At 29.6% G+C, this 16,079-nt stretch overlaps 1 protein-coding gene across 4 annotated transcripts; it reads left to right on the top strand.

Annotated features, from left to right (window-relative positions):
• The first annotated feature begins 66 nt into the window (after nt 1–66).
• On the top strand, nt 67–15,798 carry LOC134687230 (fizzy-related protein homolog). Of its 4 annotated transcripts, none has more exons than XM_063547368.1 (13): nt 67–189; nt 1,957–2,105; nt 2,799–2,915; nt 3,229–3,363; nt 4,079–4,138; nt 4,691–4,792; nt 5,388–5,543; nt 6,144–6,209; nt 6,918–7,020; nt 7,627–8,045; nt 8,854–8,958; nt 13,250–13,342; nt 14,359–15,797. In XM_063547368.1, the coding sequence occupies exons 2-13, from the start codon at nt 2,040–2,042 to the stop codon at nt 14,398–14,400; spliced, it is 1,464 nt and encodes a 487-aa protein (XP_063403438.1). In that variant the 5' UTR covers nt 67–189; nt 1,957–2,039; the 3' UTR covers nt 14,401–15,797. The 4 variants fall into 4 exon arrangements, with proteins under 4 accessions (XP_063403438.1, XP_063403454.1, XP_063403461.1 ...); XM_063547384.1 differs by having other exon boundaries at nt 116–207; nt 14,359–15,798; XM_063547391.1 differs by lacking the exon at nt 67–189 and adding an exon at nt 375–522 and having other exon boundaries at nt 14,359–15,798.
• Nucleotides 15,799–16,079: the final 281 nt, after the last annotated feature.

The following is a 16,079-nucleotide window of genomic DNA, read 5'->3' as shown; positions in this document are numbered from 1 at the left end:
TATTTTATTTATTTGTATATTATAAAGAATAAGGTATTTAGTAAACTTTTTAAAATTAAATACATTTTAAATGTTTGTTTTTATTCTGACGCTTACCCAGAATGCAATGCATAAATCCATCTTTGAACAAGAACGGGATCCGTTCAAACTCAACTGCCTAGAAATTGTACAAATAACAAACAATAACAGGTAAAAGAAAGCATTATGGTAGGCAAAGGGTTCAAATGAAACCTTTGTTTTATGTTATTTTGAAAAATGATCCCTTAAACATAATATATGGATGGAAAACGGACAATGCACTTTGTTTACGTTATATCTGTAAGGCTCTTGCGTGTTGTAGTGTAGATTACCAAGATACCGTTAAAAGAAAAGCCTAAGGGTGATAATCAATTAGGGGACATGATGGCGTACGTAATCAAACACATCCCTTTTTGATTTACATATGAGACATGTAATCATGACATAACTTCTTGTAAGGTGTCTACATGTATGATTTGCAAGAAGCAAAAAATCACATTCAGTGTAAGTTTGTTACAAAATATTGCAGCAAGAAGTAAGGTAACATAGCATTGTTTTAAAAATGACAGACACTTTGGTCAGTTTGTTTAATTAGATGGCATTTATACACTTGTAATACACAATTTTGATTATCAGAATATAATTTACAGTATTGTTCACATTTCATTGAAACTGTAATAGTCTGTATATGCACGTATATTAAATAACTTTAGACTTAGATCAGTCAGATGGAAGAAAAATAATGTAGTTTAAAATGTAACTAATAGGTATTTGGTGTGTAATAGTGTAATCATCATTATCATATAGATCTAATTGTTAAATATGGCCAATCAAAACACATTTGTATAATTAAATTAAGTAACACAATAAATACAGTTAATTAATTTACCTGCAATTAATAAATATATGAGAGGAACATTTGTTATTAGTTACCATGATTATTATCTGTTTGTAATTCTAAATAAAATATATGTCCATTCCAAATATAACACTGACATCTATAGTAAGAGTCTTCACCTGCATTTATTTAGAGAATATCACAGAGACAGGTTTGATGGTAAAATTAAACTAAACATATATTTTTTTTAGACAGAAAAATATCACTTTTGTTATTAATTTAATCCTTGTGTGATAACATGTCAAGAATAAATTCAGAAATCATTGTGTATTAAGTGCAATATAAACCAACACAAAGTTTTATGTTTACATTTTTGCATTTCACTAAATATGTAAAATGTTTTCACTACATGTATGGATGTTTGACTTTAATAAAGTTGTTAAAAATTTGCTATTCCATAAATATTCTGTACCCCTATGATCCGCAAAGTAATTAATTTTCCTTGAAGCATTTTTTCAGATTTTGCTAAAATGTATGGATTTCTACATTCATCTTTTACAATGGCATAATAATGTTTAAACCATTTCCTAAAAGCAAAAAAATGGACACATTTCTATATTGTAAAACAGAAATAAAAGCTCTCTTCCAATGAATTTTGTGTTTATTTTTGCTGTTCATTTACTGATTTTGTGTCTCAAAGACTTTGATGGATACCACATACATGTATCCTTTGTTGTTATATTTTATAGATACATCATTTATATAGCCTAATTAAGATGATTAATGTGCAATAATTTCAGATGCAATTTTCTACAGAAAAGTTGTTATGCCCCCGCCATAGCAGAGGGAGCATCAATTTTTACCTTGTCTGTCTGTATGTACAAATGTATGTCAAATCATCAAATGTATGTACTAATGTACAAACTTCCCATAGTTGCTTTCTGTTCTCTAACTTTTGTTTGCCTATACCAAATGTTAAGAAACTTATTCACAATGCTCATTACCACAAAACACATATCATCTCTATCCCATGGACACATTCCCATTTTTTTTTTGTAAAAGCACATGCAATAATGAGAAATTTTCATTGTTTTATACAGAGTTCTTGATACACATGATAACAAAACCAAATAAAGCCAACTATAGAAGATGTGGAATTAAATACAAAAGTCAAATTTAGGTAATGGATCCAGAATACGAGAAGCGGTTGCTTCGACAACAAAATGGCCAGGTTTCTCCATACAATTCAGTAAGTATTGTTTACACATGTTTATTTGAAAGACACCCATGTACATTTATAGCTGACTATGCGATATGGGCTTTGCTAATTGTTGAAGGCTGTATGGTGACCTACATTTGTTAATTTTTGTGTCATTTGGTCTCTTGTGGAGAGTTGACTCACTGGCAAGTAAACCTCATCTTGTGTATTCTTGTTAACTTTGAAATAATAGCCAACAAATGGCCAAAGGCCATTAAAACTGTCTTTGTAAAACAAAAAAATAATTTCTAAATAAAGTAGAATGTCAATGTATTTTTGTACTAATAAATTCATGACATGATTAAGTGCTTATTTTCAAGAACTCTTTGAATATTGCAACAGTTGAAGAACTGGTGATGTAATCTGTTTCCTTCCAAATTATCTAACAATGAAAAATATTATAAATATCTATTAACATAGTTATTATTATTTATTTTATCTGAATATACAATTTAGACACAATCTAGTAAATTCTCATAATTCTAAAACATTTGTATTGTTTATGTTTTTATATTCTTCAATCCTAATGCATGAAAACAGTATGTAACCTTCAATTTTATGATGCTACATATCATAATCTTTACACACTGTCTGATTTCTATGGAATGTCCCCTACAGAAAGCAAATAGTTATTTTAATGCTTGATGTGTTATTTACATGGTTAGAATATATCTTGTTTTACAGCCGTTGAGTTTAAGTCCTATGAGCCCAGTAGCTTCACCAAGTAAAGACAAATATGGAGACAGATTTATACCAAGTAGAGCAGGAGCTAGCTGGCATATAAATTTTAATATTCCAAAAGTAAGTGTTTTAGAGTTAATGCAGGCAGATCAACATAGAATATGTTTAAAAATGAAAAATCAAAACAATAAATCAATGTAGACATATATATATATATATATAAGATACATGTAATATATGATTGAATGACATTTATACATTAATGTTATAAGTAATAATTTTTCTAATAACAAATATTACAAGATACAATGTACATTACCATGTATTGCATAATATTATATGAGATATTTTAAGATCAATTAAATTTTCCCATTTGAAAATCTGTTTTATTTGCTACGTATCAATATTACATAATATCTGTTTACTTCTTAAGGGAAGTCCTACATCATCACCCACTCAATCTAGCAGTAAATCTAAGGAACCAACAGCAGATAGCAGTAAAGATGGTCTAGCTTATTATTGTTTATTGAAGAATGAACTTTTGTCAGCGGGCATTGAAGATTTGAAGGTGAGTTAGTATAGAAATATGTTCTATCAACCAGTATAACCTCTAACCTGATGAACTAAGGCCACACTTAAAATTATTTTGTGTTAGTTTTTTGGCAGAGAGGAATTGAAGTGTCTGATGTTGTTTTTGTTTCATGTGAGGGGAACTTTTGTTATTAGTTACCATGATTATTATCGGATTGTAATCTAAATGAAATATATGTACATTTAACATATAACAGTGATATGGTCAGAGTCTTGACCTGTGCATTTATTTAGAGAATTTCACAGAGACTTAACAGAGACAAGTTTGATGGTAAAAAATTTAGAATACACATTATTTAGACAAAAGCAATTTTTGTTATAATCCTTGTGTGATTACATGTCAAAAATAATTTCAGAAATCATTGTGTATTAATTTATAAAAGTGCAATATAAACCAATACAAAGTTTTATACATTTTTGCATTTCACTAAATACAGGTATGTAAAATGTTTTCACTACATGCATGTATGTTTTACTTTAATAAAGTTGTTGTAAAAAAACTTCATCAAGACATCAAGGCAATAAAGGATTTTGAATAGGCATCTATTTTCTGGGTAAATAGGGTAAGGGCAAACACATATTAAATCTATTTCAGTGCATAAACTGAACATTTCATGGAATAAAAATTATTTTTGAATTGTTTAAACAATAACTTTGCCCTGTATTTAAATAGAATATGTTATTTATTGTAGGATCAACAGACTGATGAAAGAAGAATTTTAGTTCCCAAAGAAAGTAAAAATCTTTTTCGTGTAAGTTTAAATGGTATATTGTAAAAATCTGTTCGATTGATTTTTGTAGCTTTTTTCTATGGTTAGTCCAATATTGTTTATAAAGAATTCTATTTTACTACACTAACATAAGTAGTAGTTCTTTTTTGCAACAATTTAAATTCACAAAACAAATACTCAAAGAACCTTTAAAAATCTGTATTATTTGTTGCAAATAGGTATAGCATCTCTGTCCTGGTTCCTGACGTGTACATTTAGAGGGGTTAATACATTTATAGTTTTTAGCACTCATCCTTTTAAATCAGCCATGGGACTAAAACAACTATACATAGGGGTTTGTGGCCTAAATGTTTTTTTTCCTAAATTTTGATCTAAAAGGAATGGGTAATAATATTAGAAAAAAATTACCATGATAAAAAAGTGAAGGATAATTCTATAAGACTATTATCAATACTAAATGTTGTTGCATAAGTTTGATCAAGAAAGATGCACTTTATTTTTTGTGTTTTTGCTAAACTGGTTAGTTGTAGTGTATGTTACCATTTGTTAATTACTACTTGTATTATTTTCTAGTACCATGTTCCTAGAAGAAGTTTAGATTTCAGCGATTCATCTCCATATTCATTATCACCAGTAGGAAGTAAAAGTCAACGACTTCTTAGATCTCCAAGAAAGGTACGTATATTTAGATGAACATGACATTGAATTATCAACACAAGCTAGTTAGAAAAACTAATTACTGTAAATTCAGAAATTATTGGGTGCTTTTATTATTGCGATTTTGTTATCTTAGACTTAAATGCGATTTTAATTTTTACGAATTTGAGAAAAATCCTGTTAAATTCATATAAAATATTTCAAAATGCGAGTTTAAATTATTGCGTTTACAACTCAGTCGCATTTTTCGCAATAATAAAAACCTCGCATTAATTTCTGAATTTACAGTAATTTCAAAGGAAATAGAGTTCATAATTTCAAATTGAACTACATGTATAAACATGCTATAAAAGGAATTACAAAATTATGTAAACATTTTTGAAATAGAATAAGATTAAGGGAAAGTGAATTTTTGATACCAACTTTTCCGTGGAAAATACCAACTTTCCTGTGGAAAGTTGCAAATATGTAAAAATCCTTAGAACATAATTGAATTATGATAAAAAAATTGATTGGTTTGGTAAGAAGGAAACAGAGAAAGGTATAAGTAAGATGGCATTAATAGTTCAGAGTAAAGTTTATTAAATGATTGATTATATAATTTTTATTCTAGGCTGTGAGAAAGATATCAAAGATACCATTTAAGGTGTTAGATGCTCCTGAACTGCAGGATGATTTCTATTTAAACTTGGTGGATTGGTCTTCACAGAATGTTTTAAGTGTTGGACTTGGTACCTGTGTGTATCTGTGGAGTGCATGTACTAGTCAGGTAAAAACAATCAAGACGTTGATATACCTATGTGTATCTGCAGAATCCATGTAATAGATGAGCCAATTTAAAAATGATTTACCTGTGTCTATTGTGTATCTATGTAGTACATGTATAAGACATGTACAAGTATTTTAGCACCTTTGACAAGTACAATTAATTGTGTTTTACCTGTAAGTACATGTAATATTCAAGTAAAGGTACATGTATGTACCTATAGAGTTCATGCTCAAGTCAGATAAAATGGATGCAGTATCTGTAAAGGTATATGCATGTTCTAGACTTACAAACAAATGCTGCTGTTGTATTTTAATATTTACCTATATAGTGAACTTGATAGTGGTTGATGTCCTGGGAAGTTTTTCATTTATTAATTTCAATGAATTTACTACAGCATTATTTGAATTTTAATATAAAACTGTGCATTTAGTATTGATTGCTGCCTTAACAACATCGAACTCAGCTTACAAATTGATATTCACACTAAACTGGATACATCTTTTTATCCATTATTTTGTGATTACAAGAAAGAATCGAGATGAAGTTAGTTCATATACATATAGGATCTTGAATATATCAATAATGATTTCTGTTTTACAGGTGACAAGACTATGTGATTTATCTAGTGATGGAGATACAGTAACATCAGTATCATGGTCAGAGAGGGTATGTTATTTCACCCATATATCATGTGCACACACCAAAACAACTGTATTCATAGCAAAATAAAAAGTCTACATTTTAAGGTTATCAAGTTTAGTGTTTCTTAAAAAGTTATGCCTTAAATATTGGTAATTTTGTAACAAACACCTCATATTTCGTATATATTTGTACCTGTAAACAGCATGCAATTGATTTCTTGTAAACATTTACTTTTTGAAAGATATTTCATTTGTGTATAGATTGCCTAAAAGTTTTTTTCAATCAACTTTATATTTGACAATTTTTACTGTACAGTTAAAAATTGAATGATGATGTTGAAAAGTTTAGCAAAAGTGATTATTTAAAAGGTAAGACTTTCGAAGAGTATACAATACACTTGAAAGGGGAGATAACAACACATTTAAATTTGATGTGATACTTTTGCAATACTGCTAAAGGGTGCATGTCAAAAATGACTTTGTTCAAATGTATGGTATGCATGGTAGACCTTTGTTTGATATGCACATTAAAACAGTTGTTAAATTGTTTTATTATCCAATATTCTGGCTTAGTAAGTAAAGGTTAGTTTGTATTGACATAGAAATCAAGACAATAACATTTTGCACTGAGACACTATGGAAAATACATGTACAAAACAGGGTAAATTGGAAAATCATAATATTATTCTAATGTTTTAATTCTTATATACAGTTAATAATTATATTTTTCCAGGGGCATTTAGTATCAGTAGGAACACATAAAGGATTTGTACAGATATGGGATGTAGCAGCAAATAAAAAAATTAACACATTATCAGGTCATAGTGCTAGAGTAGGTAAGGACATTTATGTGTATCAATATATGCATTCCATCTGTAAAACTCAGGAAGAGAGATAAAAGTGGATATTTGAAAGATCATTAAGGTGTATTGACTGAACACTCACTGTAGACCATACTCATTATGACAAGGCAAGACACTCCTATATCAGTATTCAGATTGGATGTGAAGTCATAACCATAGCCACATATATCATGAACATTGTACCCTATAATCAAGCAGAGGTACTGGGGATTCATTTATTTTCGTGGGTATGAATTTCGTGGATTGTTGAAAACTTGTAACTTGGATATTTGATTTTCATGGTTTTGTCAATTTCTGTATAAAAAGCCTATTGAAAAAATTTAAATTGCTAAACTTTTAAATTCGTGGTTCACCTGTTCCCAAAAATCCACAAAATCGGTATCCAACCAATAATGAACTCTACAGTACAACCTAAATTAATGAGAAACCAAATACAAGCAAAATCCCTGATTTTGTAAAATAAAACAAAGGTGTAATATTATTTTGAATTTGATCCCCTTACAAACTAGTTTGGACCTTTGATATAATACACTTGATATTGGTTTACACATAAACTATGGTCTTAATTTAATTTTACAGGAGCATTAGCATGGAATGGAGATGTTTTATCATCAGGAAGTAGAGACAGACTGATATTACAAAGAGATATTCGCACACCTTCTATTGTGCCGGAACGTAAATTAACAGGACACAAACAGGAAGTGTGTGGACTCAAGTGGTCACCTGATCACCAACATTTGGCGTCAGGTGGCAATGACAATAAACTATTTGTATGGAACATGAATAGTACAATACCAGTTCAGACTTATAATGAACATTTAGCTGCTGTGAAGGCTATTGCATGGTCCCCTCATCAACATGGACTATTAGCTAGTGGGGGAGGGACTGCAGATCGGTGTATTAGATTCTGGAATACATTAACATGTCAACCATTGCAGTGTGTTGATACAGGATCACAAGTGTGTAACTTAGCCTGGTCAAAGCACTCAAATGAAATTGTAAGTTTACCTTTTAAACTACTTTTATACCCCTATTCCAAAGACAAGGGGAGATGATTGCAGTAAAATTGAAATTTTGAATGAAGTACAAGTTTTACTACACATTTTTCAACATTAATTTGCTGCACATAGTCAGATATTATTTTTTTTGTCATCTTGTAGATTTTGTTATTTTTAGTGAAATTTTAGAACAAAAAAAAAACAAAAACTTTTTTGGAAAAACATGTATATTTAACATTTTTAATTAGGCCGAACTTTTTTTTTGGCAAAATTGTCTTCTGGTCAAATGGGAACGGGTGTTTACGCACAGGTAACTAACCAGTCATATTTCAAGATTGTTGCTTCATAAGAAAGAAACTGGTTTGCCTATTTTCACTTGTAGTCATACAATGTGACATATTTTGAGTTCCTTTAATATGTTTCCTATTTGTCTAAATATAATATCTTTGAAAAGTTATGCACAAGAATTAACACTTTTTTTAAATTTTTATTGAGAAGGGAATGATAAGTAAGCAATAGGCTGAATATATAGCTATCAGTAGAGAACAACAACAGAAAACACAAGATTTATCAGAAACATCATTTCAATATCTATATATAGGAAGCTAATTTATATCAAGCTTAAGGGAGTCAAAATACAAATGTACATACCAAATATTCAATAAACAATTCAAGAATAGCAAAGACATGAAGGGAAGTAATCTTATCAATACTAGAATATTTATTTCATTGTTGTCTCCCTTTACTTAAATTATTTAAGTCAATACTTGATTTAATAATATTTATAAAACTGCTATTTATTTTTCAGGTTAGCACTCATGGTTATTCACAAAATCAAATATTAGTTTGGAAATATCCTTCACTTGTTCAAATTGCCAAATTAACAGGACATACATACAGAGTATTATATCTTGTAAGTATTTTTATTCATTAGACTCAATCATAATAAAAGGGAGAATAGATACACTTCAATCCAGTTAATGAATTGAATGACATTACTGGAGAGTTCTGCCTTGTTAGTAAACATGTATTGACCAGCGATGATTTCAATCAATTTACTTGTTTCTCAGTTACTCAATGAAGCTTGATAGTTAACCTCTGTAGTCAAGATTACTTCATTGTAAAAACTTATTACCTATGGCTATGTAAAGTGTTGTTGATAAAAATTGGCTTTAATTTAAAATAAAATACTAAAGATACCTATTCCTGCTATAAATTTTGTGGCTTGGAAATGTTATTGGTGAGTTTAGATAATCGTGTATAGCAGACTGATGGGTAGGAATAATGTCTTGCCAAGAATTTCTCCCTGTTTTTCAGGACTGTAGAATAATTTTTCTCAAAATGAATGTCCTTTTCTGACCAGTTTTTACGAACATTAGAGTAAATAAACATTCACTAAGCTTTAGTTTACTTATACATGACAATGTTGGGGGAAAAACAGGTGCTGAAATAAACCTTTTGTTAATCTGGCCAGGTGTGTTTGAGACTGTGAGTTCCTCTTTAATTGACTTGCCATTTGCATTTTATTAATAGCTACAATATATACTGGTCTAGAGGATAACATACCTTCTCCCTCAGTATAAGGCAAGACCTCTTACTTATACACCCCAGAAAAACCTTGTAAGGGTTGTTGCAGAATGTGTTGATCCTTTTAATTTCAATATATTGTGTCTAACTTCCTAAATGATGGTTAATGGTACAAATTGTAGATAAATAGTGTAGATGGAAATTTGATCTCAAAAGATTAATCATTAGACAAGGAAATAGATGCTAAGTCTTAAAATGATACATTATAAGGTTTATAACAGAATGACTTATCAGTTGTTGTACTGTGGATTCATTTATATTGGTGGGTACCAATTTTGCGTGATAAATAAAATCTTGTATGTTCATGGATATTTTATTTCCTGGTTTTGCCGAGGTCTTCTTACAAGCCTATATAAAATTTGTTATTCGTTGAACTTTTAATTTCATTGTTTACTGGTACCCACAAAATCCATGAAAACTAGTATCCAACAAATAATAATGATGTAAATAATTGAATTTATTTGCCTTATAGTGTACATGTTGTGCATGCTTACATAAAGGGAATATTGTCAGTGTCACTTAAGAATTGTATTTTAGTGAACACGGTAAAGTGATTCAGATCATCTACTAATAATTTTAAACATCGTATTAGAAACTACACCATGTTTGAAATTAATGAATGTTATGTCCCTTATACTGTGGATTCATTTATCTCGTGGGTACAAATATTCGTGGTTTGAGGAAAACTTGCAAATTCATGGATATTTTATTTCATGGTTTTGGCAAAGATTGCATACATTGTATATTCCTTTAGGAAATTTGCAATTTGTTGAATATCAAAATTTGTGGTTCCCCTGTACCCAGGAAATCTACAAAAATTGGTATCCAACGAATATTAATGAATCCACAGTAACTAAAACTGAAATGAAACACATCTGTTAGTCTGTCTATTCATCATGTTCATCCTTCAAAGTCTTTGAATTAGTCATTTGACCATGAAGTGATGGTGTCATCAGATTTGAAATTTGAAACGTCAAACTTATGTTCATCATGATGTGAACCTTTAAAAATATACTTATCAAAAGGGTTTTTGGTTCATTCAACAGATAAATGTGATAGGGCAATTTGTGCATGGTGTCTTATTGACAATTTTCTTGTTCTGAATTGCTTCAATAGATGGTCTTGAAACTAATGGTTATACATTTGTATATATATAGTCATGTATTACAACTCGTCTAAACATCAACCCAACAATGTTAGATCTGTAAATTTGCTTTCGCAAATTTTTGGTTCTTCCAGTCATGTATTAGATATACAGAGTACTTTCCATTATTTTTCTGATGATCATCATGAAGTGATCATTGTTTTACAGAGATGGTAGGTTAAGTTTTGAGTCCCAATTGAATGAATTTTCTAAAGCTGTGAGTCTGCGACCCTATGACATTGTATATTGAGGCTCTATTTGAGGGACCTAAATCAATTGATACTATTTGGATCATTATCATATCAAAAGAAGTTGCAGATAAGGATTTTGATTTCAATTTGGTTAGGCATTTAATTTGAAAGATTTGGTCCTATGACATAGAAGATTACTTCAAAATATCAGTTTTCCAGATAGAGCAAAGCTAAGTCTTCAGGAGATAGGTTGAGGCTATAAGTCATTGAAAAAGCTGCTTTCAATAAATACGAAAAAAACTGAGTTTGTCATTTCAAACCCTCACATGTCTGGTTCTTTCAACGCCTATCTTACTTGACAAGGATTGTTAGATTTCCTGCAGAGAGTGTGTGGTTCTTTCTGCACTCTGCCTTTCTTCACCAACAAAACATGTTTGGCATAATATAGCCAATAAAACTGTAGGTGGTGTTAAAACACAAACAATCAATCTATTACTTGTTAATGAGAATATAGAAACTCTTAACTACATATGTAATAACTCCAGATAATATTGAGAATGGAAATGGAGAATGTGCCAAAGAGACAACAACCTGACCATAGATCAGACAACAGCACAAGGTCACCAACAGGTCTTCAATGCAAAGAGAAATTCCCTCACCCAGAGGCATCCTTCAGCTGGCCCCTACATAAATATATACTTGTTCAGTGATAATGAACGCCATATTAAACTCCAAATTGTTTGAATTGTAAATACTAAACTCCATAGTTTGAATTGTAAATATAGTAGACCTCCATTAGATTTAAGACATGTCCCATATAAATGGAAAACTTGTACACTGTTCCTGTCTAGAAGGGAATATGGTATACTGAACCCTCCAAATGTAGCCTTATTCAAAAGTCAACCCTTTCCCCCTGCTTATAACAGATAAATCTATAATATTAGCCTGTCAGAGTATAATTTGTTTGCTAATTAGGGATTTATGATTTTTTTTTTATAATTTTGAACATCTTTTCTCTCTCTTAAATCTGGACTTAGTTAAAAGACTAATTAAAAAATCAATCATATAAAAGAAAAATTGGAATGTTTAATAAACTAATGCTTTAAACATGTTAAAAATAAATGCATGATGTAGGAGTTAGTGGAAAATATGTAAAACTTGTGTAAACACAATTTAATTTTACTTTAACTCATTGATTCCTACATTTTCTCACATAGATCTTAATTTCACCTTTGTGCATGGAGATATATACTTTGATAGTAAGATAAATAGTAAGAATGGAGATCAAAAGATAAATACTAGATAAACCCTTCTTAGCACAGCTATAAATAATCAGGTGCAGTAAACAGTTTCTCTATGGCTCAATGTTACCACTATGTCGTAATTATTTCCTATAATTTATTCTAACTTTTAATGATAGCGAGCGATGATTTTGCTACTTGCACAGTACTATGCTTTGTTGCCTATTTTCCCACATGTTTATCAGATTGATGGTTATCATCTTGTCAAGATAACATTACATCATTGGTATTCTACGTGTAAACAGTCAGGCTGTAACATGTCTCTGACATGCACATCATTAACATGCATTTATCATAGAGCTGTTGAAGGTACATGCTGCTGCACTTGATCCTGTTGGCATTTACCAAACACATTTTTGTACGGAATTGCACCTTGGGTTATACAAAGTTTACCTGGAAATTTTTGTGGTTTATACGTTCATTTTGTTTAATATGGGTCAGTTGTTGTCAAGTAATACAGTTGTTAAGTTTATTTTGAATTCAAACAGAAGTCCTAGCAGTAGCCAGATTACATTATCTACTGTACTTCTAATGTTATATACTGCTCGTTTAAAAAGTTCTGTATTTGTTATCTTCTGCTCTTTAACTACTAACTGCTCTTTTAAAAGTTTTTTATGTCTTATCCACTACTCTAAGTCTTTAAAGAGCCCCTTATATGTTATCTACTGCTCTTTTAAAAAGTTCCTTATGTGTTATATACTGCTGTTTTAAAGCCCTTTATGTGTTATATACTAACTGCTCATTTAAACAGTTTCTAATGTATTATATACTGCTCTAAGTCTTTAAAGAGTCCCTTATGTGTTATCTACTGCTCTATTAAAAAGCCTCTAATGTGTTATCTACTGCTCTTTTAAAAATCCCCAAATTGGAAATTTTCCATATTGAATATGCTATAATTCATACATACACCATTGTTCACTGATATAATTAATATTTCTATACATGTTTTGTTATAAATAATACAAGTTTAATGTTTTTCAGGCAATGTCACCAGATGGAGAAGCCATAGTAACAGGAGCTGGGGATGAAACATTACGTTTTTGGAATGTTTTCAGTAAAACTAGGTCAACAAAAGTATGTATTAACCACATGTGACTAATACATGTAGTAAATTTTTCATAAAACCACAATGTGACATGAACATTTTAAAGTATACTCCCTGTTTGTTTTAAATAAAGACCTAATCATGTGTCAACATATTGATGTTATACATTTTAGTTGTAAAGTTTCAGTTTAATTTTAGATTCATTTAGAAAAAGACCTCTTTTCTTGTTCATTTTTGAGTTGAATCAAAAGACTTAACTTATACCATAATACATGGTGAAGTGCACTCATCTTAAGATTCTTTCTTTATGTACAGTTCTGTCAAATAATTGGTTACTTTTACTCATGTATTGAAACTATTTGAAACTTATTGGTGCAGCCGGAAAGGTTTCTTTCTTACCATAGTTCTTATAAAGAAAGCATCTTTTAATTGGTTTCAACAAGTTTATGTTGTAGCTGTGAAATTTATTATCCCGACATTAATTATATCATTCAAAATCATAGAGAAATTCACTGGAAACAGGATAAAAATTCAAACAGACTTAAGGAGGTACCTAACACTACAGGGAGATAACTCTGTAAAATCAGCTAAACGTTTTAATAACGTTGTGTTGTTAAGGGAATATTAAGCTTCTCAATGATCAAATTAGTGTTTGTCAAACTGCTATATAACCTGTGTAATTTTTCTGATAAATTGGTTGGTTCAAATTAATTTTAGTGAAGGTGTTGGGTACCACCTTAAAACACTTTGTTATGTTTCACACCAATTTCAAAGAAACAATCACAAAAGTTTTCTGAAATTGATCTTCCTAAAGAATACTCTCAGCCCATAGTTATAAAATGTAAAGATATATAAGTATTAAAATATGGAACGTTATATAGTTTTGTAATTTTTACCCAAACCTTTTCAAAATTTCTAAATTTTTTATCCAGCAGAATGAAAATAAAACCATACAATATTTCCATTGTTATGTTTTGTTTGTTATTTGTATAAGACATCACCACATCTACATCTTCTCTTTATCAATTTGTTTGTTTATTTTCAGGAATCTAAATCGGTGTTGAATCTCTTCACAAGAATCCGGTGATGTTATACAGAGACAGTTGAATTCAGGAAATTAATTTCACTCAATGAATTTTATGTGTTCGGTTAGAGCTTGCCTTGACATCCATTTTATTTTTATAAGTTAATTTATGTTTTATGAAGGATTTTGTGGGAACAAGCAAAACTTCAAGATGTCTGGCAAGCTATAAATTATTTTAACGTTTTTATAGAATTTTATTTTTTACCCTCCACATAAATTTAATGTGTAAAGTGCTTTTTAAGTCCAGTACCAAACATATTTTGTCTGATCTGATTCCTTAAGACCAAATTGCCAAAAAATTGAACTGGCAAGACAAAAGTTACAATTTTTATATCAGGTTAAAATTTTCAGGTTTTATAAAAGTCCGTTTCTAGTTTTTTCGATTTATTAATTTTGTTATGCATTTAAAAAACAAAACAACATAAATTGTGTATTAAGTTATGTGATAGGGAGGAATGTTAGATTTTTATTTAATTTTCAGACACAAATATGTCTGCTGTTGATTTTTGTTGTTCAAGTTTTTCCATGATTTTATTTAGTTGCCAGTATACAAAAAATTTGAACTGCCGAAATACAAGTGAAAGGGTAAATGGATAATTATGTCATATTCATTTCGATATTTTCATTTATCATTTGAAGACTGTTTAGTTTCTTGAAAGTTATGGTAGAATTCTTTTTTATTTATATTGACCATACACTTGATAAGTGAATCTTCTTGTTAAACTTTTATATAATCTGCTATTGAAATCGAATATGGGTTTTTATAAGCCTGCACTGTTAATTATTTGGAATTGGGTTTATCATGCAGTATAAAATTTGGTTAAACTGACATTACACTACTATTATCTGATTTTAGTGTTATATACATCTTTAGATATTGAAAACAGTTTTATTCAATAGTTTGACATTTTTTATTTAAAGATAAATTTTATAGTATTTATTTTAAGTTTTGATAGTAAAATTTACTGTTTTGGGATTATTTTAGGCTTTTTACCAGTAATTTTAAATTTATAATCTTTAATGCATTGCTGAAGGGAAAAGAGAGGTTTTTTTTATGGATATTGGAACAAAAACATGCTCTTTTGATCTTTTACAGCCTTCACTACTTTACTGTTGAACATATGTTTAAATAATATGGGACAATATTAATACATACGTTACTCTTATACGAAACTCTATAACTTTTTTATATCTGTTTACTCCTTTTCTTGATACTTGTACTCTCTTTTAATATACCAAATTATTTACCAATAGCATTTCATGCATTTCATGTTAATGGAAAACAAAACATGGATTTATTCTTTTACTCCTTTCTTTCTATATGTGTTAATGTCAGTTGTTGTGTATTGAAAAACATTTTGTATGCATGCAGAAATTATTACTCTGTGTTACATAATCATCATGAAAATAATAAAAAAATATCTCAATTACAATGTATTTATATGATTTATGGGAAATTGAAATGTTGTAAGCATTCACACACTTGTCAAAAGGCTGACACAAGATATACTTGTGAATCAACTATTGATAGTATTTTCCTTTGAATAAGTTATTTTGGAAGTGATGCATTTATTGTAGTGTCAGTTAATCATGAAATTTGATAGGGCTCTGTTCATCAAAAAGGATAAATTGCAAAGGACTATCTACAGAATATTTTAGCTAAAATATGTCACCTTATGCAA

This window comes from Mytilus trossulus, chromosome 1, assembly GCF_036588685.1.
Source record: "Mytilus trossulus isolate FHL-02 chromosome 1, PNRI_Mtr1.1.1.hap1, whole genome shotgun sequence".
NCBI classification, from domain to species: Eukaryota; Metazoa; Mollusca; class Bivalvia; order Mytilida; family Mytilidae; genus Mytilus; species Mytilus trossulus.
Note: the sequence above shows the minus strand (reverse complement) of the source record. Positions and strands in the feature narration are given on the sequence as shown.